Source organism: Dipodomys ordii, unplaced genomic scaffold (assembly GCF_000151885.1).
Source record: "Dipodomys ordii isolate 6190 unplaced genomic scaffold, Dord_2.0 Scaffold66, whole genome shotgun sequence".
In the NCBI taxonomy this organism is placed as follows: Eukaryota; Metazoa; Chordata; class Mammalia; order Rodentia; family Heteromyidae; genus Dipodomys; species Dipodomys ordii.
Window position 1 is genome coordinate 213,343 of NW_012267282.1, and position 23,559 is coordinate 236,901.

General features: G+C 46.3%; 2 protein-coding genes across 2 annotated transcripts in view; one reads left to right on the plus strand and one right to left on the minus strand.

Annotated features, from left to right (window-relative positions):
• Ankle2 (ankyrin repeat and LEM domain containing 2) overlaps window positions 1-13,312 on the plus strand; it is a 25,285-nt gene extending 11,973 nt beyond the window's left edge. The window contains exons 6-11 of the mRNA XM_013023027.1: window positions 2,346-2,540; window positions 6,274-6,380; window positions 6,905-7,095; window positions 9,927-10,536; window positions 11,024-11,155; window positions 11,521-13,312. Coding sequence (XP_012878481.1) covers window positions 2,346-2,540; window positions 6,274-6,380; window positions 6,905-7,095; window positions 9,927-10,536; window positions 11,024-11,155; window positions 11,521-11,734 — 1,449 coding nt within the window. The 3' untranslated portion in view covers window positions 11,735-13,312. The remainder of the gene's footprint in view (window positions 1-2,345; window positions 2,541-6,273; window positions 6,381-6,904; window positions 7,096-9,926; window positions 10,537-11,023; window positions 11,156-11,520) is intronic.
• Window positions 13,313-14,527: 1,215 nt separating this feature from the next.
• LOC105990588 (serine/threonine-protein phosphatase PGAM5, mitochondrial-like) overlaps window positions 14,528-23,559 on the minus strand; it is a 16,193-nt gene continuing 7,161 nt past the window's right edge. The window contains exons 4-8 of the mRNA XM_013023028.1: window positions 22,836-23,014; window positions 17,021-17,146; window positions 16,841-16,929; window positions 16,609-16,742; window positions 14,528-15,543 (exon numbers count right to left, since the gene is read on the minus strand). Of these exons, the coding sequence (XP_012878482.1) occupies window positions 15,393-15,543; window positions 16,609-16,742; window positions 16,841-16,929; window positions 17,021-17,146; window positions 22,836-23,014 (679 nt within the window). The 3' untranslated portion in view covers window positions 14,528-15,392. The remainder of the gene's footprint in view (window positions 15,544-16,608; window positions 16,743-16,840; window positions 16,930-17,020; window positions 17,147-22,835; window positions 23,015-23,559) is intronic.

Sequence of the window (23,559 nt, forward strand, 5' to 3'; positions counted from 1 at the left end):
AGTAGCTAGGATTACAGGCGTGAGCCACCCGCGCCCGGCTAAAATATATTTTTTAAAAGCCAGACATTGGGTTGAGATGTAGCTTAGTAGCAAAGCACTTGCTTAGCAAGGGCAATGTCCTGGGTTCAATTTCCATTGCCAAAAAAACCTAAAAAGTCTATTTTGTAGGGGAATTAGTGGCTCATGCCTGTAATCCTAGCTACTCAGGAGGCTGAGCTGATGATCAAGTTCACAGCCAGCCTAGAAAGGAAAGTCCTTGAGATTCTTACCTCCAGTTAACCATCAGAAAACCAGAAGTTGCGCTGTGGCTCAAAGTGGTAGAATACTAGCATTAAGCAAAAGAGCTCAGGGACACTGCCTAGGCCCTGAGTTGAAGAGCCAAAACTGACAATAAAATAAATAAAAAGCCAGGCATAAGACCACATCAGGAGGGCTGGAGGTATGGTTCAAGTGGTAGCATCTGCCTAGCAAGTGCAAAGCCCAGTTCTGAAGAAAAAAACCGCAACACCAAGGGAACAAAGATCCGATTTTGTAGCTTCATACACCCCAGCCCTTTAGGTATCGGTTTCTAAGAGCTCTGAGTGTAGTTCAGTGATAGAGCCTGTGTTTAGCATATTTTAGCATAAACAGTGCCTTGGGTTCAATCCTCAGTAACCAAAATAAAACAAAATTTAAACCACAAAAGTTTTTCAAAGAGTTCTTACTCACATTCCCTGTGTGAAACAGGAATGTTTCCTCCTTTTGTTCTTTTCATTTCTCCCTACTTTTTTCTGATATACTAAAATAAATCCTTAATTGGCATCAGTGCCTCATGCCTGTAATCCTAGCTAGTCAGGAGGCTGAGATCTGAGGTTTGTGGTGCAAAGCCAGCCAAGGCTGGAAAGTCCATGAGACTCTTACCTCCAATTAGCCACCAGAAACTGGAATTGGAGCTGTGGCTCAAAGTGATAGAGTTCTAGCGTTTGAGGAAAAAGGACAGTGCTCAGGCCCTGGGTTCAAGCCCCATGACTGACAAAACTTTTCTTAAAGGACTTGAATATGTCAAAAAAGTAAATGTGGATGAGTAATTTTTGGTTAAATTTGTCATGCAGTTTAAAAATATGCATATGAATATCACTAAAGGATCAACTACCTGTAACATTTTTTCTATATGTGTGCTATATCCCAGTTAGACACTGACATGTGAAATGTAGTAAACCAGTTACAGTTTTCAGTAAACACTACAATGAACATAGAATAGAAAAATGAAAGTTAGGGCTGGGAAGGTGGCTCAGTGGTAGAGCGCTTGCCTTGCATGCCTGAGACCCTGGGTTCCATTCCTCAGCACCACATAAGCAAAAAAAAAAAAGCTGGAAGTGGCGCTGTGGCTCAAGTGGTAGAGGGCTAGCCTTGAGCTGAAGAGCTGAGGGATAGCGCCCAAGCCCAGAGTTCAGGCCCCCTCACCGGACCCAAAAAAAACAACAACAACAAAAAAAAGAAAAATGAAAGTTAAACTATTATACGCTGGGCACTGATGCCTCATACCTATAACCCCAGTTACTCAGGAGACAGATCTGAAGATCAAAGCCAGCCCAGGCAGTAAAGTCCACGAGCCTTATACCCTCAATTAACCATCAAAAAGCTGGAAGTAGGGCTGTGGCTCAAGTGGTAGAGTGCTGGCCTTGATCAGTAAAAATTCAGAGACAGAGCCCAGGTCCTGAGTTCAAACCCCAAGACTGGCACACAGGAAAAATTATAAGCATTTAAGATTTAAAAATTTCAGGCACCTGTAGTTAGCATGAAAAGCCAGTATTCTAGCAAGCCTTTCCTTCAGGAGCTGAACCTGAAAAGCCATCTTCCACAGGAGTGGAGAACTGAGGCGGGAGGGAAATGTGACCTCATTGTGACTCTTTAAGTTCTTGCTATTGATAATTTTAGCCTTAATCTTCTTTTTTTTTTTTTGGTCCGGTCATGGGGCCTGAACTCTGGGCCTGGGCGCTGTCCCTCAGCTCTTCGGCTCAAGGCTAGCGCTCTACCTCTTGAGCCACAGCGCCACTTCCGGCTTTTTCTGCTTATGTGGTACTGAGAAATCGAACCCAGGGCCTCAGGGATGCAAGGCAAGCGCTCTACCACTGAGCCACCTTCCCAGCCCTAATTTTAGCCTTTATCTTCTGAGCCCCAAGTTCCTGGAGTATCTGATGCTCTCCTTCCTTTTCTTGAGGAAATGAGGCTCACTGAAAAACGTATCCCAAATTAAACTGGCCTTTGCAGTGGTCTTTGCCCCAGAGCTTAACTGACCACCTGGTTCCTTACACCATTATTTTTACCACTGTTCACCCAGACCCTCATTCATTCTCTGTGATCAGACGCCTGTGGTTCCTCCCTCAGGTCACTACTATGTGCCACTTCTAAGAGCAGAAGACACTTCCTCACCTGTCATTGGGGAGCTATGGTCCTCAGACCAGACAGCTGAAGCCTCACAGGCCAGCTACTGTAGAGCTGGCCCCAAGGACTCTATGCTGACTTTGAGGGCATTTGTTGGACCCCTGAGTCCATCCAAGGTAAGCTGTTGGGTAAGGAGTCTTCTGGAATCTCAGTGCTGGGGGCTGTATCCTGTTATTTTGAGCTTGGTATTATAAACTAGCTTTTTTTTTTTTTGCTATTGACTCTGGGTCTTGAACTCAGGGCTTGGGCACTGTCACTGAGCCTCTTTGCTCAAGGCTGTAGCTCCAGTTCTAGTTCTGGCTTTTTGTTAATTAATTGGAGATAAAGAGTCTTATGGGTGGATCTGTGGCTCCAGTGGTAGAGCACTAGCCTTGAGCACAAAAAGCTCAGGAACAGCACTTAGACCCTGAGTTCAAGCTCTAGGACTGACACAAACAAAAAAAAAGAGTCTCATGGACTTCCATTTTCTGGGCTGACTTTGATTCACAGTCCTCAGATCTCAGCCTCCTAAGTAGTTAGGATTACAGGGGAAAGCTACTGGCTCCCAGGATAAACCAACTTTTATGGAGCACAAAGGTCATTCTTGTCTGAAACCACCTGCTATGAGGTAGTAATAAAGATTTGGAATGTTTGCTACGTCACTAACTCATTAGCCTGAGTGCATGTAGTGGGAGTCCACACATCTTAACAGACTGGCGTTTATCTGGGCCAGCCCTCCAGTTTGTCGTCTCATTCTTCCTGTCCCTCCTTTCCCCCTGCCAGTCTAACATGTGATTGAGATAACTCTTGTTTGTAAGCTTACCTTCCAAATGGAATTTTCCCACACTTGCAATTCCCATTACTTCCTCTCAAATTTGTCAGAGCTCTTGGCATCATCTCTTTTTCCTACAACCTGTTTATATCCAGGCTGCAGCCATTTACATCAAGAGTTTAGTAACTTTGTAATGATGAGGTTACTGGGCCAGACATTGTGCATGTTTTATGTCAGATTTACAATTGACAGTTCTTTCTCAATGGCATTTATAAAATCTTGATTTAAAAAGAAAAAAAAAAAAAAGGATGCTAGCTCATGCTGTAATCTCAGCTAGTTTGGAGGCAGAGACCTCTATGGTCATGGTTGGAAGCCAGCTAGCTACAGCAAATAGTGAGACCATCTTGACTAAAAAGAAGGGCATAGTACACCCCTGTACTCCCAGCTATGCTAGGCATATGTAGGGTGATCACATTTCAGGCTGGCCTAGGCAAAAAAACATGACAACATGTGTGAAAAATAGAAGAAAAGTCCTGGAGGTGTGTGGCTTAAGTCATGGAAGATGAAGCCTTGAGTTAAAATCCCAGCACTGCTTTCAAGACCAGATTCAAACAACCTGACAGTGCAAGTGGCTCATACCTATAATACTAGCTACTCAGGAAGCTGAGATCTGAGGATCACAGTTCAAAGCCAATTCAGGAAGGAAAGTCCAAGACTCTCTGATTACCAAAAAGCTGGAAGTATAGCTTTGACTCAAATGGTAGAGTTTTCCAGGCATGGTGGGGCACATCTGTCATCGGGAGCCTGGGATAGGGAGATCATTATGATACTCATTCCTAAGCTTTCGCACCTGTAATTCCAGCCATTTGGGAAGCTGAGACCAGCAAGATCATTGTTTGAGAACAGGCTAGGCAGAAACGTTTAGGAGAGCCCTCTGAACTGGAGCTGAGCTAACACTGCACAGCTGTCATCCCAGCCTGGACAAGCCTAAAGTAGAGGGAACATGCACCAGCGTGGGGATTGAGACCCTGTCTCAAAAATGACCAATGCAAAAATGTGCTGAGGGCTTGGCTTAGCAGCAGAATACTTGCCCACCAAATAAAAAAGCAAAACACACAAAAATTAAAAATAACTGGCTTTCTAAATAGTTACTTACAACTATAAAAATGTCTCCAGTGCCAAGCACTGGTGGCTCACGCCTATGATCCTAGCTACTCAAGAGGTTGAGATCTGAGATTGCAGTTTGAAGCTAGCCCAGGCAGAAAAGTCCATGAGAGGGGCTGGGAAGGTGGCTCAGTGGTAGAGCACTTGCCTTGCATGCATGAGACCCTGGGTTCGATTCCTCAACACCACATAAGCAAAAAGAAAAAAGCTGGAAGTAGTGCTGTGGCTCAAGTGGTAGAGCACTAGCCTTGAGCTGAAGAGCCTGAGGGACAGCGCCCAGGCCCAGAGTTCAGGCCCCACGACCAGGCCCAAAAAAATAAAAAACAAAGAAAAGTCTATGAGACACTTTATCTCCAAAAAACTACTCAGAAAAAGCTGGGGAACTGTGGCTTAAGTGATAGAACACTAACCTTGAATAAAAGAAGCTCAAGGACAGAGCTCAGGGCTCTGAGTTCAAGCCCAGGACTGGCAAAAAAAAAAAGATCTCCAAATTATATGTTTAAGATTAGATGAGCCGGGCGCTGGTGGCTCATGCCTGTAATCCTAGCTACTCAGGAGGCTGAGATCTGAGGATCCAGGTTCAAAGCCAGCCCGGGCAGGAGAGACCGTGAGACTCCTATCTCCAATAAAACCACCAGAAAACCGGAAGTGGGTAGCTCAAGTGGTAGAGTGGTCGCCTTGAGCTGAAGAGCTGAGGGACAGCGCCCAGGCCCAGAGTTCAAGCCCCACGACCGACAAAAAAATAAAAAAAATTAAAAAAAGATTAGATGAGCAGGGCGCTGGTGGCCTGTAATCCTAGCTACTCAGGAGGCTGAGATCTGAAGATCATGGTTCAAAGCCAGCCCAAGCAGGAAAATCTATGAGACTCTTCAATAAACCACTAGAGAACTGGAAGTGGCACTGTGGCTAAAGAGTGCAGGGACAACGCTCAAGCCCAGAGTTCAAGTCCCATGAGACCAACACCCCCCTCCCCCCCCCAAAAAAAAAGATGAAAGCTGGGGTTGGTGGCTCACACCTGTAATCCTAGCTACTCAGGAGGCTGAGATCTGAGGATCATGGTTCAAAACAAGCCCCAGCAGGAAAGCTCATGAGACTCCTATCTCCAATAAACCATCAGAAAACCGGAAGTGGCCCAGAGTTCAAGCCTCATGACCAACCAAAAACAAAAAGATGAGCCAGGCGCCACCAGTGGCTTACTCCTAAAATTCTAGCAACTCTGGAGGCTGAGAACCTCAGATCACAGTTGGAAGCCAGCCAGGTAGAAACTTCCTTGGGACACTTCAATAAACTACTCAGAAAAGGCCAGAAGCAGTGCTGTGGCTCAAGTGGTATAATGCTAGCGGTGAGCACAGAGAGCTTTAGAGACAACGCTGAGGATACCTAAGTTCAAATTCCAGGGCTGGCAAAAAAAAAATAGATAAGGCCGGATACCTGTGGCTCGTGCCTGTAATGCTATCTACTCAGAAGGCTGAGATCTTTGGATCACAGTTGGAAGCTCCCCCAGGCAGGAAAATCTATGAGACTCTTATCTCCAGTTAATCACACACACACAAAGAAAGCCAGAAATAGAGCTGTGGCTCAAGTGGTAGAGCACTAACCTTGAGCATCATCTGTTTTCTGTGTTATGGGAAGCAGTGCATCTGTGCCTTTGGGAGCAAGTGGCTCGGTGATGTCCTGCTGTCAAGTAAAGATTCATTCTGTCTTTCCTAGGCCAGATTTGATGTTCACAATCTAGACTAGTGAAGCGAAGAACCCCTTCCCCACTTCAAGCACAGTGCTGAGTTTGGTCATGCTGCCTCTCTTGGCTACAGAGCTTTGTGGTCTGTTAAAGTTGCAGGGAAACAGCCTTTGAGTCGGTGGTACTGATAGTTCTGAGACCCGGGTGATCTGCAACAAGGTACAACATAACCTGAAATTTTTCCTTTTTCTCCCAGGCTGAAGATTTTCGCAAACTCTGGAAAACTCCTCCTCGAGAGAAAGCAGGCTTCTTCCACAGTGTCAGGAAGTCTGATGCAGAACGGGGCACTGAGAGAGTAGGGAGGTACTTACATGACGTGCTAAGAGCACATGGGCTTCAGTGCTGTGTGGTGTGCAGTGTGGATGTGTGTGGATGGATGATGAATTGACTAGCTACTTAAAGATACTGGTTCCCAGAATGTTTACTGGGACATTTCAGGCCCCCCCCTTTTTTTTTTCAAAATATGTGCCTAATTTGAGGTTTACAGTTTGACTTTGCCATAGACCCCTAGATTTTTATATTCCTGTCCAAAATGTACTGATAGGATTTCACTATTGAGTAATGCGAGTGTATACTGGCTGAGGGCTCCCTTCTTGAGCAAATGTGGCTTGTTTCATCATAGAAAAGCTCTTCAGGGAACACCGCAGTCTTACTTGCTAGGGGATAGCTGGAAAACACATGTTTAATTTTAACTTGAAATTTAGGATAAAATAAAATTACACTCAATATTGCAGATATCAGTTTTGACACTCTGAACATTAAGTGGCTGTTTTCTTTGGGTAATTTTTCTGTTTTCTCACCTGGTAATTGTTTTTTGTTTCTTACAGGGAGCTAGCTCATGAGCTGGGGTATCCCTGGGTTGAATACTGGGAATTTCTGGGCTGTTTTGTTGATCTGTCTTCCCAGGAGGGCCTGCAAAGACTAGAAGAATATCTTGCCCGTCAGGAAATGAGCAGAAAGGCTCAGCAAGAAACAAGAGAAAATGAAGCCTGCCATCAAGACAAAGCTTTCACTTCTGGTGAGCAAACATGAGCTGAGTTGGCTATGTCTTTCTTTTCTTTGCCTCACGTGATTTTATTGTAAAAATGGGTAACTTTCCCAAGGTATGTGTCCACTCATCTCATGTGTGTACTTGTAGATATAAAAAATACAGTGGCATGGCCATGGGTATTGCTGCTTCTGGCCTTAGGTCCTGGTCTAGAATTGAATATTTCATTTGGTGATGTTTTTCCAAAACAGCAATATTTTAGGTCTAGTATTTATATCTTTTTCTAAGTGTACGGTTCATTGGATCATTGAATATCAGAAAAAGGAACATAGGCTCCAGAATGCTTGCGTCTATTTTATCAGCCTTTAGGGCACAGACCATCTTGAGCACAAAAGCAATGATGGAATGATCAGGAAAGGTTAATCTGATTTTAAACACTTAAAAGTAACTAATAGCACCTTAGCAACATTAAAAAAGGAAACATTGGTCTGGGGTGTAACTCACTGACAGATTACATACCTCAGCCTGAGCAAAGACCTGGGCTTGGTAACTTGGCATTGAGGAAAGAAAAAAGGAAATATTGGGGCTGGGAAGGTAGCTCAGTGGTAGAGTGCTTGCCTTTCATGCATGAGGTCTTTGGTTCAATTCCTCAGCACCACATGAGCAGAAAAAGCCGGAAGTGGGGCTGAGGCTCAAGTGGTAGAGCACTAGTCTACAGCTGAAGAGCTGAGGGACAGTGCCCATGCCAAGAGTTCAGGCCCCACAATGGACTAAAAAGAAAAAGAAAAAAGGAAATACTAAAGTTCTTAAATATTACAAGAGAAAAGGCAAAAATCATCCCCCCCCTCCCCCCCCCCCCCCACAAAGGCATCTCACCAGTAATAAGATATACGTGTCTAGGGGCTGGGAAGGTGGCTCAATGGTAGAGTACTTGCCTTGCATGCATGAGGCCCTGGGTTCTATTCCTCAGCACCACATAAGCAAAAAGAAAAAAAAGCCGGGAAGTGGCGCTGTGGCTCAAGTGGTAGAGCACTCACCTTGAGCTGAAGAGCTGAGGGACAACGCCCAGGCCCAGAGTTCAGGCCCCACGAACAGACCAAAAAAAAAAAAAGATATACGTGTCTACAATGTAGTAAACTTCTACCACAATGAGGGTAGGAGTGGTACTCTGCCATCAAGATGTTCTAATGGTGGTATCCAGGCTCTGGGCAGTCTGCCTGGTCCAGAGTCTCTTGTGAGGAAAGAATTAGAGATACCCAAGCACTGCCAAACATTAGAAAACTAATAGTTTATCCTCTGATAGTTGAGGATTGGCTGAATAAATGGTTCTGTCCTCATGCAGAATGAAAATTCATGCTTTCCCTGGGCACCGGTAGCTCATGGTGAACCTTAGCCACTCAAGAGGCTGATATCTGAGGATCATTCAAAGCTAGCCCGGGCAAGAATGTCTGTGACACTCTTATCTCCAGTTATTGACCAGAAAACCAGAATTGGAACTGTGGCTCCAAGTGGTAGAGCACTATCCTTGAGCAGAGAGCTTGGGCCCTGAGTTCAAACTGACCAAAAAAATAAAAATAAAAATCATGCTTTCAGAGTGTAGGGTATGACATAAAAAAGGGCTTACAATTGTAATGAATGCTGTGCAGTAATGCATATAATTAGTGGGAAGAAAAACATACATGTAGATATTAGTATAATATTAATTTTTGAACAGTGGTATAATTACAGCATACCATATTGGGACTATGCCTCAATTAAAATCTAGTGAATTGATAATAGATTGGAAAGAGTTGGGAGATAAGAAAGAGGAACCCATGGGCTGGGAAAGTGGCTCAATGGTAGAGCGCTTGCTGGGTTTGAGTCCTCAGCACCACATAAGCAAAAAGAAAAAAGCCGGAAGTGGTGCTGTGGCTCAGGTGGTAGCGCTAGCCTTGAGCTGAAGAGCTGAGGGACAGCGCCCAGGCCCAGAGTCAAGGCCTCACGACTGGACCCAAAAACAAACAAACAAAAAAAACAAAAAGCTTTGGTCAGTGTCAGAAATAAAATGGAAGAAGTAAGCTCTGTTAAAATTAGGTCAGGTATAGTAGTTCACATGTCATCCAAGCTACTCCAGAGGTGGAGATTGGGAGGGTCCCAGTTGGAGGCCAGCCCAGCAAGAAATTGGTGAGACTAAGTGTGTTGGCATGCATCTGTGGTCCAAAACTAAGTTCCCTGGAACAACAAAATGAAAGCAGGCCACATGCACATTAATTTGGAAAGACAGATTGTGAAAGTTGTCCCTGACTCTGTACAGTCAGAACAGGCCCCAGGTGACATCCTGCTGCAGCTGATGTGGTACACACCTGAGTGTGATCCAGTGGGTTGTGGAGGCCAGGTTTGGGCCAGGCTGGAAGTTGGAAGACTGGGAGGAGGCCACACCTGTTGTCCCCACAGAATGATGTGTTTAATTAGTTAATGTTGAATGAAGTGAGCACATTTGTTCATGCCTCAGTTCCAGTGGCCACTGTTATGATAAAGACGGGCCTTCCCCTGGGTTTGGACAGCAAAGTGCTGCTCTCAAGTTCTGCTTATTCCACTTACAGAACAGGGTTCTTGAGATTTCCAGTGATCTTTATAGAGCTGGTCAGAGCTGGGAGCGAGCCACCGAACTACAAGGATATCCTCTCCCTGTAGTCTTGGCCTGGCCTCAATTTTCCTTATAATTCCTGAATTTGAGGGAGAAGGGACCAGATGTATTTCTGCTTGCAGTATCCTATTTGTCATTTCTTGCTTGGGTTATAGGGCTTACAGAACATTTAAGTGGGATGATCATTCTGGTTCTGACCTGCATACCTAATGTGCCTCTTCCATTGCCCTCCTAGGTAGTACGAAGAAGCATAGCAATTCCATCTCTGTGGGGGCATTTCTAGATGAAGATGATGGCATGAGCTTAGAAGAAATGAAAAATCTGCAGAATACAGAGCGAAGTCAAAGCCAGCTCACAATTGATGCTTTTGGGAACTTGGAGTATGGTGCCCTTCCCCTGGGGCAGAAGGCAGACTGTGGAGAAGGCCCAGGTGGATACCACCATCCCCATTGTAGTGAAAATGGGGTAAGCCACTCTCTGAGTCAGAGAACCCCAACCTGGGGAAGACAAGAGCGCCCCCCTGGGGAGGCAGACCTTTTGCCACCTGTGTCTTCTTTGACTCTTCAGTTTGATAAACTGAACTTGAAAAATCCTTCTGAGACATCAAATGGAAACAGGAACACTAAAGATAAGAAGGTCCTGACTTCAAGAAAAGATGCAGTAGAAGGTGCTTTGCCAGCAAGTCCCCTTGCTGCAGACAGACTGGGAAACAGCCACGTCAGGACTGACCGGGAGATGCCAGCAGGAGCAGTGGAAATGTCCCAGGGTCCCAGTAGCCCTGGAGCCCAGGCTGCACGTGTGCCTGGATCTACTAGGAACTCCACTAGGAAGCTCTTCCTTTTTGGGTGAGTGATAGCCCTTCCACATGTGGCATTGTTCCTTTTTTCCTACAACTTGACAGGTCCCCTCCCATCTTCTTGAATGTGTAGCTTCTAGTACTCTACAGTGTTTTCTTTCAGCTCTGCGGTAGCTGATCCAGGGAAGGGAATAGACCAGAATTCATTCTTCCTAATTTATTTTAGGAGTTAACACATAATAATGGGGTTGATGGTGCTACTTGTGGGGGACCCAGCTAGTCTCCTGGAGACACTCTGCCTGCCTTTGCTGTGGGACACTGAGGGCAGTAGCTCTCTGCTCTGGCCCTGTACACTGGCTGTTGTCCCTCCAGCTGGCACCTCTGAGATCCTAGTGTGTTTAGTGGTTACTCAGTGAAATTGTCCCACATATTCTGTTCATTGGGTTCTGGAGTTTAAAATGCAGTGGTGTTTTCCAAGTTTTTTTTTTTCCAATCAGGTATTTGCTTTTCCCTAATCCTCCCACCCTGTATTCTAGTGACGAGCCATCAAAACTAGATCGGGATGTCTTGGCAGCGCTTGAGAGTGCAGATGTTGACCCTGGCCTGTATCCAGCTGTGCACAGGTGGAAGAGTGCAGTCCTGGGCTACTCACCCTCAGACAGACAGAGGTGACATGGGGCCCTAAGAACAGCACTTGGGGTTTGTGTATACAAGTTAGTCACAGTCCCCTTGGTCAAGCTAATACTACATGGTCATTTGTGCACAGAAGCAGACCCTTCAGTAAGGTGGAAAATCAGACTAAGCTGAATCTGGACAGGCTGAAAAGGCTGGTGGCATACAGGGTTTGTAGTCAGATTGTGAGAGTTTCATACGGAAACGCACGCCACGAGCGATCTGGCTCAGGGTCTGAGGTTCAGAAGTACCTTGTGGTGGTCCCGGGGGGATTGCTGCCTACACCCTTACCTTGATTTCCTTGGATTTCTACCCTGCAGACATGGCCCACCAGGACTAATATATCTTTCTGGCTTTCTAGTTGGCCAAGCCCTGCACTGAAAGGAAAGTTGAAGTCTCAACTGCCAGATCTTGATTGCTGCAGTTTGGGGCGAAGCGGTCCTGCTGGGATCAGCCCTGGGAAACTGGGTCACATGAGGTCGTCCCCCAGCCGAGGCAGCCCCGGTCGATACAGTCCTGCACATGGGAGCCACCTCCGCAGAGTGGCACACATGGCACAACTTGCAACCCTATAGGGCTCACGTCCTTCTTCATTGTTAAGGAAAGAAGGGTAATGTTTATTGGTAAAGTTTAACAAAAGACTATATTCTGAATAATTTATTAGTTCTTTCTATGAAGCCTTAAGTATTTTAGAAAATACAGATGTCCTAACTCAGATTTAAACTTAATACTTCAGAAAAATAAAAGCAAACTCAAAAAATGCAATGCACAAATATTCTCCAAAATGTGGATGTAGTAATGATGCAGACATTTTAGGTAGTGATTCCTGGGTTTGAAATGGAGCAAAGGAGATTGGGCATGGTGGTACACCAACTATAATCCAGCATTCAGGAGGATGAGGAAGGAGGATTTTAAGTTTGAAGCCTCTAGCATGAGTTATATATACATAATGAGACACACACCTAATACTCCCTCCCCTCCCCATAATAAAATGAGAATGACTGAGAGGTAGTGTGTGACCTCCCAGGCCTGAGCAGGTGCTCTGGAGGGAGCTGGCAACCCTGCTGTGCGTAAGTGCACTTCCACTGTCCACAACATGAGGACAGGTTGTACACAGACTCCTGGAGAGCAGCTTCCCAGTACACAAATGCCAAGACCCAGGTGTTCGCTGCTTGATCCTAGTTGTTTTTAACAGTAAGGAACAGGGAGTAAATGGGCCTTGACTGTCTCAGCCTTATGCTCACAAGAGAAGTATCTTTCTCTTGGGAAAAAAGTCCGAGCCAGCTGGAGTCATACAAGTCTCAGAATCCTCACCAGCAATAACCAGAAGGTCTAATTCTCACCAGCACCTGAACTTGCTACTTAATTGCCAGCGTGATAATTAAATAATATAAATTGTTCCCTAGCTTTGCAATTTGTCTTGATCTTTTATAAAGAAAGTCCCAGCTGAAGTAAATTCTAAAAAGATCATTTTGTTACAGTAGAGAAACTGGAGGTTTGAGTCTTTCAGTCCTTGGTAACCTTTTAGTCATCATTAATTATCCCCAGGAAGGTCTGTACACCCTGTTACCATGCCTCAAGGCGGAGTCTCAGCCCTGCTGTTGGAAGCAGCTTCTCACACACGTCCAGTGTTTACTCCAAAACAAAAAACTACCACTGGTTGTGCCAACTTCAGTGCCTTTTTGTAAATCAGTTACTTTTCCTGAAGTTACTTTTTGAGAATATACAATGATTATATCGGCAAAGACATATTTTTTTTTGTAAACACTCTGAATTGAAATGTGTTTTTAAAAAGCTTATTTCTTTTATATAAGACATAGGTTTAGAATTCAAAAGTTTGTTACACAGGATATTTTCATTTGCATGAGATCAAGATGTAAAGCAAATAATACAGTTTGTTCTGAAAACAATGACATTCCAAAAAGCACTTTTGTTTTCAAAAGGTAATTGGAACAGACATTCTTTTTAGTGCTGCTGTTTTCTCTGAAGACTTAGCAAATTGTCTCAGTATATTATTGTCAATAGAGATTAAAGTACTGTTTTCCCCTAATTTTGCAGACTGCAGTTTTCTGAAGCTTTAGAAGTCACTGTTGACTATTCTATTTGCAAGACCGTGGGAATACCTATTCTGGTAAATGTTTTGTTACCTTATGGCTCTGTGTCTCTTAAAACACTACTGATGAGAGAGATTACATGCTTGGGAAGAAAGCCCTTCAAACTAACCTGAGTGAGTGATTTGCAGATTTCTCTTTTTGAGAAAGGACTGTCGCCCTGATTGGTCTAGAACTCCAACAATCTTCCTACCTCTGCCTCAAGTAGCTGGGACCACAGGTGTGACAATGTGCCTGGCTTATTCCTGGTGCGAAGGCCTTCTGTCATCAGTTGCAAACCAGAGGGCATGGGTAATCCCAGAGGGAGGAAGAACCTTCTCCATCCTATTGAGTCCAGGCCCCTCTGGGTGGGTAGCACACACCCACACTCAGGCACGGTGTATCTATAGGGGTGTCCTGGCAGCCAAGGCCTTGCCTGTCTGCAGTCCCACCCTGAACTTGGCCAGAGCCTACTTTTACCCATGGAGCTCATGAATGCAAAGCCCACTGGAAGAAGAGCCAGCCAAGAAATATTAACAAGGAACTTACGTAACAAAGCAGGTTGTAGTCACCAAGTATTCAGACAATGACTTCAGAGAGTATCTAGAAACTCAATTTCAGAATTGTATTGGGGGTAGGGGGAAGGAGTTGCTGAAGCAATAGAAAAGATGCTCAATTACTGGTCTATGGCTGCTTGCTCCAGACTCGTCAGTCTGTCCAGGTGATTCTGAGCTTTTTTGTCTTTGCACCATCTGTCATCAACATGACAGATTGGGGACAATGGATAGGGCAGTTGGCCCAGTGTCCCCCACCTGAGTCCTGTGTGAAGTCCCGGTTTCCATTTGCAGCCTCAGTGCCGTGCAGAGTGCCCCTGCACCTCCCTATAAACAGCCCAAGGAGAACGTCAAGGTTTGTTCCTAAAATGCTGCCTGCTTCTTAGGTCAGCTGTTGGGGCTGTGACATGCATGGGATGCCCTCAGTGCAGACTGGGCAACTCCCTGCCTCCTGAGGTCAGAGGTGAGAAGCCTTCAGCTTTGTGCTTACAAGCTGCCATAGCCTGTTCCTCCTGCCTTAATGATTTCGAGGCAGGTGACAGGCCCACCATGGGACAAAACACAAGATGTCCTCTGGCCGCTGGTGGCAAGTCCTCCAAGCAGAACACCTGGCGGTGCTGCCAGCCCTGGGGACAAAAGACAGGACTGCAGTGACACAACTTGTCAGCTGCATGGCATGCACTTGTTTTCTCTACAATAGTCACAACAAATTCTTCAAACAAAATAAAAAACACCACTGAAGCTTTATTACATGGTTATTTACAAAGAAAATGGAGCCACCCAAATATCCCAATTCTGCTGATAGAAAACACGCTTATTGAGAGCACTTCTATCATATAGAAATTGTTTTTCTTAACATTTGGGGCAAAGTACTCTAACCCACAAGATTAACAGAAGCCAGTGGCAAGCTCAGTCCTGGATACTTCTGTTTGAGATCCTCTTGTCCCAGTCTTCCCGAGTGCTAGGGTTACAGTGTGAGTCCCTATACTCCCACAGTCCAAGATACTTTATTGGCTCCAGAAAACACCCTACAGGACAGTTATTCACCTACAACTTCTCAAAGGAGCAGGCCGTAGCTTTTCCAAAGCTTTATTCCTTCCCTGAAGGTTCAGGTCTACCTGCACAGATATATACCAAGACCCCAGGTAAAGAAAACCAGAAATACTTAAATGACAAGAGTTTTCAGAAATGAAGAGTATAAGAAGCAAAATGAGGTGGAAACAAAAGGCCATCTTGTCTGACAGGCTTTCTATCAAACCCGGGATTACTGGGCAGCTGTGGTCAAGACCTTAGTGCAAATCTCAATGAAGCCAGCTCTCCCTAGAACAAGCCTGCCTTTGCCTGAGAATTTTTTGCCCCACACTCCACAGGGTTGTTCTGAAAGGGCACATAGGGTAGAGAAGCCACTGGCCAGAATGGTTTCCCTTTTTAGCGTGGGCTAAAAATAAGCACCCAAATACAGCATGAGACATTTACATACTTTCCTGCCAGCTTCTTCGTTGAAACACAAAATGACACTGTAGTGCTGCCTGGACAGGGAAAGAAGGCTCGAGTCAGGATGCCACTTGAAAAGGATCTCACAGGTAGCCTCAGGACCGGGTGATCTTCTCGGGGGGCATGAATCCCGTGTCCCCAAGGGCTCTGAGAGCAACTCGACCATTGGGTCGAATCACCAAGTGAGTGATGCTCCCATTGTTGAGGGACAGACGGAGCCAGCCTTCCGGAGGAAACTGTAGGGCTCTGGGAAGGAAGAGAAAAGGCAGTAGTGGGAGGAGCAGGCCTGCGTCACATACAATGCAATGTCTGCTTTTCCAGCGTAATAAGGAAGAGAAAAGGCAGTAGTGGGAGGAGCAGGCCTGCGTCACATACAATTCAATGTCTGCTTTTCCAGTGTAATAAGGAGAAAGCCGAACACAGGGCTAGATCAGTTTCTCATTAGATTCAAGAATTTTTCCTGGATGGAAATGTGACCTACATCCTGAGCATTTTCATGCTCTTACTTATTTTTCTTTCTCAGTCGTGAGGCCTGAACTCTGGGCCTGGGCGCTGTCCCTCAGCTCTTCAGCTCAAGGCTAGTGTTCTACCACTTGAGCCACAGGGCCACTTCCAGCTTTTTTCTTTTTGCTTATGTGGTACTGAGGAATCGAACCCAGGGACTCTGGCATGCAAGGCAAGCTCTTTACCACTGAGCCACCTTCCCAGCCCCATGGCTGCTAGTCTTATACAACCTAAAACATGAGCCTAAAAAATTCTGTGGTAGACTGAAAAAAAGGACCCCAAAAAAGCCCCCAACAGAGCACTCTGAACAGTAAACTGAGTCACAGACCCCCAAACCTACAAGGGAAACATCATACACTTGTCTGGAAGGAGAGAGACATCACCTCAAAATCTGAACAAACTCAGCAGAAGCTACCAATGGATCCTAAAAGCTGTCTGTCCAAGTGTGAGGGAAATGATTTTTGCACACTGCCTTGCACAGAGCTGTTGGGCACGTGGACCATCTCAACAAGCCTTGCCAGAAGACCTTTTGGCACCAGGAGCTCAAGAAAGCACACCAGAGACAACAAAAAGATGTGTGACAGAGCCCCACCAGCGTCCTGAGACTCGGGAGCTCCCCAGCTTGAGGAATCCAAGGGCCAGGAAGGGTACAAGCTGCTCCATGGAGCAGCATCAGGGCATTAGGTGGAGGGTTTTCATTTCTACATCAAGCACTGAATGACAGTGTTCACAACATTCATGTTCTGTCCCCAGTGACCTGTGGGCATGTGACTTCCACCTCCTGGGCAGGTCCATGGCAGTGCCTACCTGCACACAATGTAGCGAATGACATTGGCATGACATATGAAGATTTCATAGCTGTCCTCTTCTTGTTTGGCATCTGCCCGGTGGATATAGTTCCGGAAGGCAGCCTCAATCCGGGCTCCATCTTCATAATACTGCTGGGAACGGAGCAAAGGATGGTCAGTGTGGAACAGATGAGGCTGAGGACGGCAGGACAAGGGTCTCAACCTTAAGGCCTGTAGGGGAGCATTGTTACCACAGCATCTGGCTTCCAGTGAGACACAGGAGGGTCGGGCTCGATGGGAGCGCCTTCCCGCAGCAGATCTGTGCTGACTCTGCAGACACCTGAGGAGGACAGGGGCAGGCTCAGCGGGGGGTCTGAGAACCAATGTGCCCTTGCTAGGCAAGTTGTCTGCCACTGGCACCCAGCACTCACCTGGCAGGTGCTTGCTGATGATGTCTGTGGTCTCGACAGCACGTGTCATGGAGGAATGGACAATTTTATTAAACCTCAACCCCAAGCTTGCAAGTCGGAGTCCGGTAAGTTCAGCCTGTTCCCGGCCTGCAAGGAGAACAACTTGAGAATCTCACTCCCATGGGCCTTCCACTGCACACTGCACAGCAATGAGAGCAAAGGCCAGTGAAGGTCCTGCCTCAGGAGCCCTTGGCCGACCCAGGACCCAGGACCCAGGACAGAGAAGTCATCTGGAAACCTGCCAGCTGTGGAGCTGGGGCCACCTGCATTCTGTACATGTCCAAACACACCAACTAAATGAACCAAGGGGCAGACGCAGACACTGACTGCAAACACATGCTTTCTCTCTGATGTATTTTAGCACTGGATGAAAATGCCCCATGATGGGGCTGGGAAGGTGGCTCAGTGGTAGAGCGCTTGCCTTGCATGAATGAGGCCCTGGGTTCGATTCCTCAGCACCACATAATCAGAAGAAGAAAAAAAAGCCGGAAGGGGCACTGTGGCTCAAGTGGTAGAGTGTTAGCCTTGAGCTGAAGAGCTGAGGCACAGCGCCCAGGCCCAGAGTTCAGGCCCCACAACTGGACCCAAAAAAAAAGAAGAAAATGCCCCATGACATCATTTTCTGAGGTGGTGGCCATGTGTATTCTCTACTTCCTGTTTATGTACAGGAACAGAAGTTCTTCCAGGCAGCATAGTAGCTTGGTGAAGAACAGGCTTGGAAACTCTTCTGCCATCAAATATTTGAATATCTGCACAAAAAGGAAATGTCTCATTCAAATAGAGAAAACGTCACGAAATACAGGAAAAGCCAGCTAGTGTTTTGAGGCCTTATAACCTCAGTATGTGGATGAAAGCTTGGCCACAAAGCCATCCTAAAGTTCTCAACTCAAGAACAAAAGAAAAAGCCAAACAGGCACCAGTGGCTCACGCCTGTAATCCTAGCTACTCAGGAGGCTGAGATCTGAAGATCACGGCTCAAAGCCAGCCCAGGCAGCTAAGTCCATGAGACTCTTATCTCCAATAAACCACCAGAAAACCGAACTGGTGCTGTGGCTCAAGTGGTAGAGCACTAGCCTTGAGCTGAAGAGCGCCGGGACGGTACCCAGGCCCAGAGTTCAAGCCCCATGACCAACCCCCCCCCCCAAAAAAAGAAAAAGCCAGGTGCAAGTGGCCCACACCTGTAACCAAGCTACTCAGAAGGCATGGTTCAAAGCCAGCCTGGGCAAGGAAGTCTGTGAGACTCTTATCTCCAACTAACCACCAGAAAACCAGAAGTGGCACAGTGGCTCAAGTGGCAGAGCACTAGCCTTGAGCTGAAGAGCTTGAGGGACAGCACCCAGGCCCAGAGTTCAGGCACCACGACTGGCAGTTTAAAAAAAACAACAAAAAACAATAAAGCATTATACATTCCAAGGGTCAACAACTTCACAGTAATAGATGCTAAGACCAGTGAAGAAGAAAGCCCAAAGAACCCAGAAGCATGCTTACAATGACCAATGAGGAGGCTGGAGCCTGCCTCAAGGGAGAACCTGTCTCACACGGGTAAGGCCTGGGGTTGAATCCTTACTACCACCACCAGATGGAAGGAAGAAAAGCATGATCAGTGAAAGGGGACGTGCATAGAAACTGAAAGAATTCAGAGGATATAAACAACTGCAAAACCTCAGTGAAAATAAAAAAAAAAGAGTTGAAGTTAAACTAAAAAAACACAGCTAGGCACTGGTGGCTCACGCCTGTCATCCTAACTATTCAGGAGGCTGAGACCTGAGGATCATGGTTCAGAGCCAGCCCGGGCAGGAAAGTCCATGGGACTCTTATGTCTAATAAACCACTAGAAAACCAGAAGTGGGAGGCTGGGAAGGTGGCTCAGTGGTAGAGCGCTTGCCTTGCATGCTCGAGGCCCTGGGTTCGATTCCTCAGCACCACATAAGCAAAAAGGAAAAAAGCTGCAAGTGGCGCTGTGGCTCAAGTGGTAGAGTGCTAGCCTTGAGCTGAAGAGCTGAGGGACAGTGTCCAGGCCCAGAGTTCAGGCCCCACGACCGGACCAAAAAAACCAAAAAAAAAAAAACCGGAAGTGGTACTGTGGCTCAAGTGGTAGAGCACTCATCTTGAGCTGAAGAGTGCAGGGACAGTGCCTAGGCCCAGAGTTCAAGTCCCAAAACCGACAAAAAAAAAAAAAACACCTGAAACTCTGAAAATGATAACCTCACTCACTATTTACGTCAAATATAAAGCTCTGGCAAGTCTCTCCAGTAAAGCAGAAAAAGTTGAAGACGTTATCAGATCTTGGTAAGGTGATTATGTGAATATATCCCCACCCCCCCTTTGTGTTGGTCGTGTGGCTTGAACTCTGGGCCTGGACATTGTCTGTGAGCTCTTCAGCTCAAGGCCAGTTGAGCCACAGCTCAACTTCCAGTTTTCTGCTGGTTAGAGTTAAGAGTCTCACAGCCTTCCCTTCCCGGGCTGGCTTTCAACAGCAATCTTCAGATTTGAGTCTCCTGAACCACTGGCGCCTGGCAAAGGTGGATATATTAAGAACAGTTAAGGGCTGAGAATATGGCTTAGTGGTAGAGTGCTTGCATAGCATGCATAAAGCCCTGGGTTCAATTCCTCAGTACCATATAAACAGAAAAGGCCACAAGTGGAACTGTGGCTCTAGTGGTAGAGCGCTGGCCTTGAGCAAAAGCAGCTCAGGGACAGCGCCCAGGCACTGAGTCAAGCCCTAGGACTGGCAAAAAAAAAAAAGTTAAATGAAGAAATAGGCTGGGGGGCTGGGAAGGTGGCCCAGTGGTAGCGTGCTTGCCTTGCATGCCTGAGGCCCTGGGTTCGATTTCCTCAGCACCACATAAGCAAAAAGAAAAAAGCCGGAAGTGGCGCTGTGGCTCAAGTGGTAGAGCGCTAGCTTTGAGCTGAAGAGCTGAGGGACAGCGCCCAGACCCAGAGTTCAGGCCCCACGACCGGACCCAAAAAAAAAAAAAAAAGAAATAGGCTGGGAATATGGCTCAGTGGTAGAGTGCTTGCCTAGCATGCATGAAGCCCTGGGTTCGATTCCTCAGTACCACATAAACAGGAAAAAACAGAAGTGGTGCTGTGGCTCAAACAGTAGAGAGCAAAAGCAGCTCAGGCACAGTGCCCAAGACTGGCAAAAAATAAATTTCCTCAAGCTGGGTATTGGCGGCTCACAAATATAATCCTAACTACTAAGGAGGTTGAGATCTGAAAATCATGGTTCAAAGCCAGCCTGGACATGAAAGTCCATGAGATTCTTATCACCAATTAACCAACAGAAAAGCCAGAAGAGGAGCTGTGGCTCAAGTGGTACACTGCCAGCCTTGAGCAAAAGCAGCTCAGAAACAGTGCCTAGGCCCTCAGTTAAAGCCCCAGGACTGGCAAAAAGAAAAAGATAAAAAGAAATAAGGAAAATATTAAGAAGTACAAGTGTAACCTTCAAAACCTGTGAGACATTGTTAAAAGATCAACCTAAGAGTCATGGGCACAGAAGCATAAGTGCACACTAAAGGGACAGAAAGCATATCCAATAAATGAGAAAATTTCCCACATCTTGAGAAAGTAGCCATTAGGAACAGGAGGCCTTTAAGACACCTAACAGACCAGAAAAGAACCACTCCAAAACACATCCTAAATAGAACATTAACTGTTCAGGACAAAGAAAGAATGCAGGAAATTACAGAGAAATGGATGGGAGTGAAGCAAGCCAGATTCAAGCCAGAACAAAGGTGACATGTTTTCTCTCCTGTGTGCATGCTAGACCTAAGATAAGCACATATATACATTCACAGGGCAATGTATACATACATAGACAGACAGGCAAAGGGAGACAGAACAAGTTTACAAGATGAGGAGACAGGGGACAGAGATGTTAGGGGGTAAATGATACTGAAACCCATTGTAAAGGAGGACAGCAAACAAAACTCACTGAAAGGGGCTGGGAGGGGGGGGGAGTGAGTGGTCACTCTGGTTAAAACAGTATGTACGCATGTGTGAAATACCAGTGAAGCCTCTTTGAACGAGTTTACACACACACACACACACACACAGAACTAAAATAGATTCTGCTCAGTGTGTACATACTAGTAGAGGGGAAAGGAGAGGGTACAGGAGGGTGAGTATCAAAATATTTTATGTACCTTTGTAAAAAAAAAAATGAAGCTTGTTGAAACTGGTTTGAAATTTGACTCTGATCAAGTTACCTTGTAAGTATATATGGACATCTCAAAATGAAACCCCCAGCTGAGCATGGGGCTCATGTCTGTAACCCTAGCTACTCAGGAGGCTGAGATCTGAGGATCACAATTCAGAGCCAGCTCAGGCAGAAAAGTTGGTGAGACTTACCTCCAATAAACTACTCAGAAAACACCAGAAGTGACACTGTGACTCAAGTGATAGTGTTAGCCTTGAACACAAAGAAGTTCAAGGACAGTGCCCAGGCCAAGTTCAAGCCCAAGACCAGCAAACAGTAACAAAAGAAATCTCCTGGATAACTAGTTGATGCTAATAAAAAAAAAAATGTGTAGTACAAAAAAAGTTGTTGAAGCCGGGCGCCAGTGGCTCACGCCTGTAATCCTAGCGACTCAGGAGGCTGAGATCTGAGGATCACGGTTCAAAGCCAGCCCGGGCAGGAAAGTCCGTAAAACTCTTATCTCCAATAAACCACTAGAAAACCGGAAGTGGCACTGTGGCTCAAGCTGTAGAGCGCTCGCCTTGAGCTGAAGAGCTAAGGGACAGCGCCCAGGCCCAGAGTTCAAGCCCAACAACCAAAAAAAAAAAAAAAAGTTATTGAAATTCAACCAGGTGTGGTGTGCACCTACTGTCACAAAGCATATTTACTGACAATGACAACATCCAGGTATGGGCTGATGACCCCCAAACACAGGGAAGTGTTTTTATTTTGGGGTTGTTTTTTTTTTGGTGCTGGCACTGGGACTTGAACTTAGGGCCTAGGCCTGGGCACTGTCCCTTTGCTTATTTTCACTCAAAGCTAGTGCTCTACCTCTTGAGCTGTAGCTCCACTTCCAAGATTTTGACGGTTGATTAGGGATAAGAATCTCATGGAGGGGGCTGGGAAGGTGGCTCAGTGGTAGAGCGCTTGCCTTGCATGCTCGAGGCCCTGGGTTCGATTCCTCAGAACCACATAAGCAAAAAGAAAAAAGCCGGAAGTGGCGCTGTGGCTCAAGTGGTAGAGCGCTAGCCTTGAGCTGAAGAGCTGAGGGACAGCGCCCAGGCCCTGAGTTCAGGCCCCACGACAGGACCCAAAAAAAAAAAAAAAAGAATCTCATGGAGAATTTTCCTGCCCAGGCTGACTTCTAACTGAGATCCTCAAACCTCAGCTTCCTGAGTAGCTAGCATTACATGAGTGAGCCACCAGTGCCCTACATTTCCAGCTTTTGGTGGCTGATTGAAGATAAGGCTCTTCTGACTTTCCTACCTGAGTTTTTGTTGTTGTTGTGCCAGCACTGGGGCTTGAACTCAGGGCTTCTCACTCTGGCTCAGCTTTATCCGTTCATTAATGGTACTTTCCCACTTGAGCAACATCTCCACTTCTAGATTTTCTGCTGGTTAATTAGAGGTAAGAGTCTCACAGATTTGCCTCGGCTAACTTCCAACCTCCATCCCCAGATCTCAGCTTCCTGAGTAGCTACGATTATATGCTTGATCCATTGGTGCCTAGGCCAGCATGGGTTTGGGGGAGAGTCAGTGCCCTAAGCACACTTGGGGCCAAACAAGGAGTCAGCAGGATCCAAGGCCCAGCACATACCCAGGGGGGTCAGAGTCCGGTCCTTTTCCATGGAGCCATCCACATGATACTGGGAGTGCCTGATGAGGAAGATGTGCCTTGTGGCCTTGGCTTTGTAATGGTCTAGCCTGGACGCTAGTTCTTCTTCTCCAGATTCCACATTCCTCTTTCTCAGGTTGATTAGAGAAAGTGGTTCTCTCCTAATGGGAAAGATAAGACGGCATGCCTTTCAGTATCTGGGAGGACGGGGAGAAACCAGGACCAGTATTCTCAACCTGGAGAAGCCATCGCTAAGAGCACACCTGCCCTCTACCGCACACTGTACAGTGCCCTGGCACTGGTTGGGGCTCATGGAACTGAAGCTACTAAAGGTTAACTGTGTGAGTTAGGGAACAACGCAAATCAAACCTGTTAAAATTCATTCATACTGGTGGAAGAGGAAAGTGTAGCGAGCACTAAGGTGATGATAGCTGTTTAGGAGGGCCAATTGCACACCAGAGCCAAGGTTGACAGTGAGGGGACTGAGGCCAGACACCAGAGAACGTTTGGAAGCTACAGACAAAAAAAAAGAAAGCCGCCGGGCACTGGTGTCATCCTAGCTACTCAGGAGGCTGAGATCTGAGGATCGCGGTTCAAAGCCAGCCCGGGCAGGAAAGACCGTGAGACTCCTATCTCCAATAAACCACCAGAAAACTGGAAGTGGCGCTGTAGCTCAAGTGGTAGAGCGCTCGCCTTGAGCTGAAGA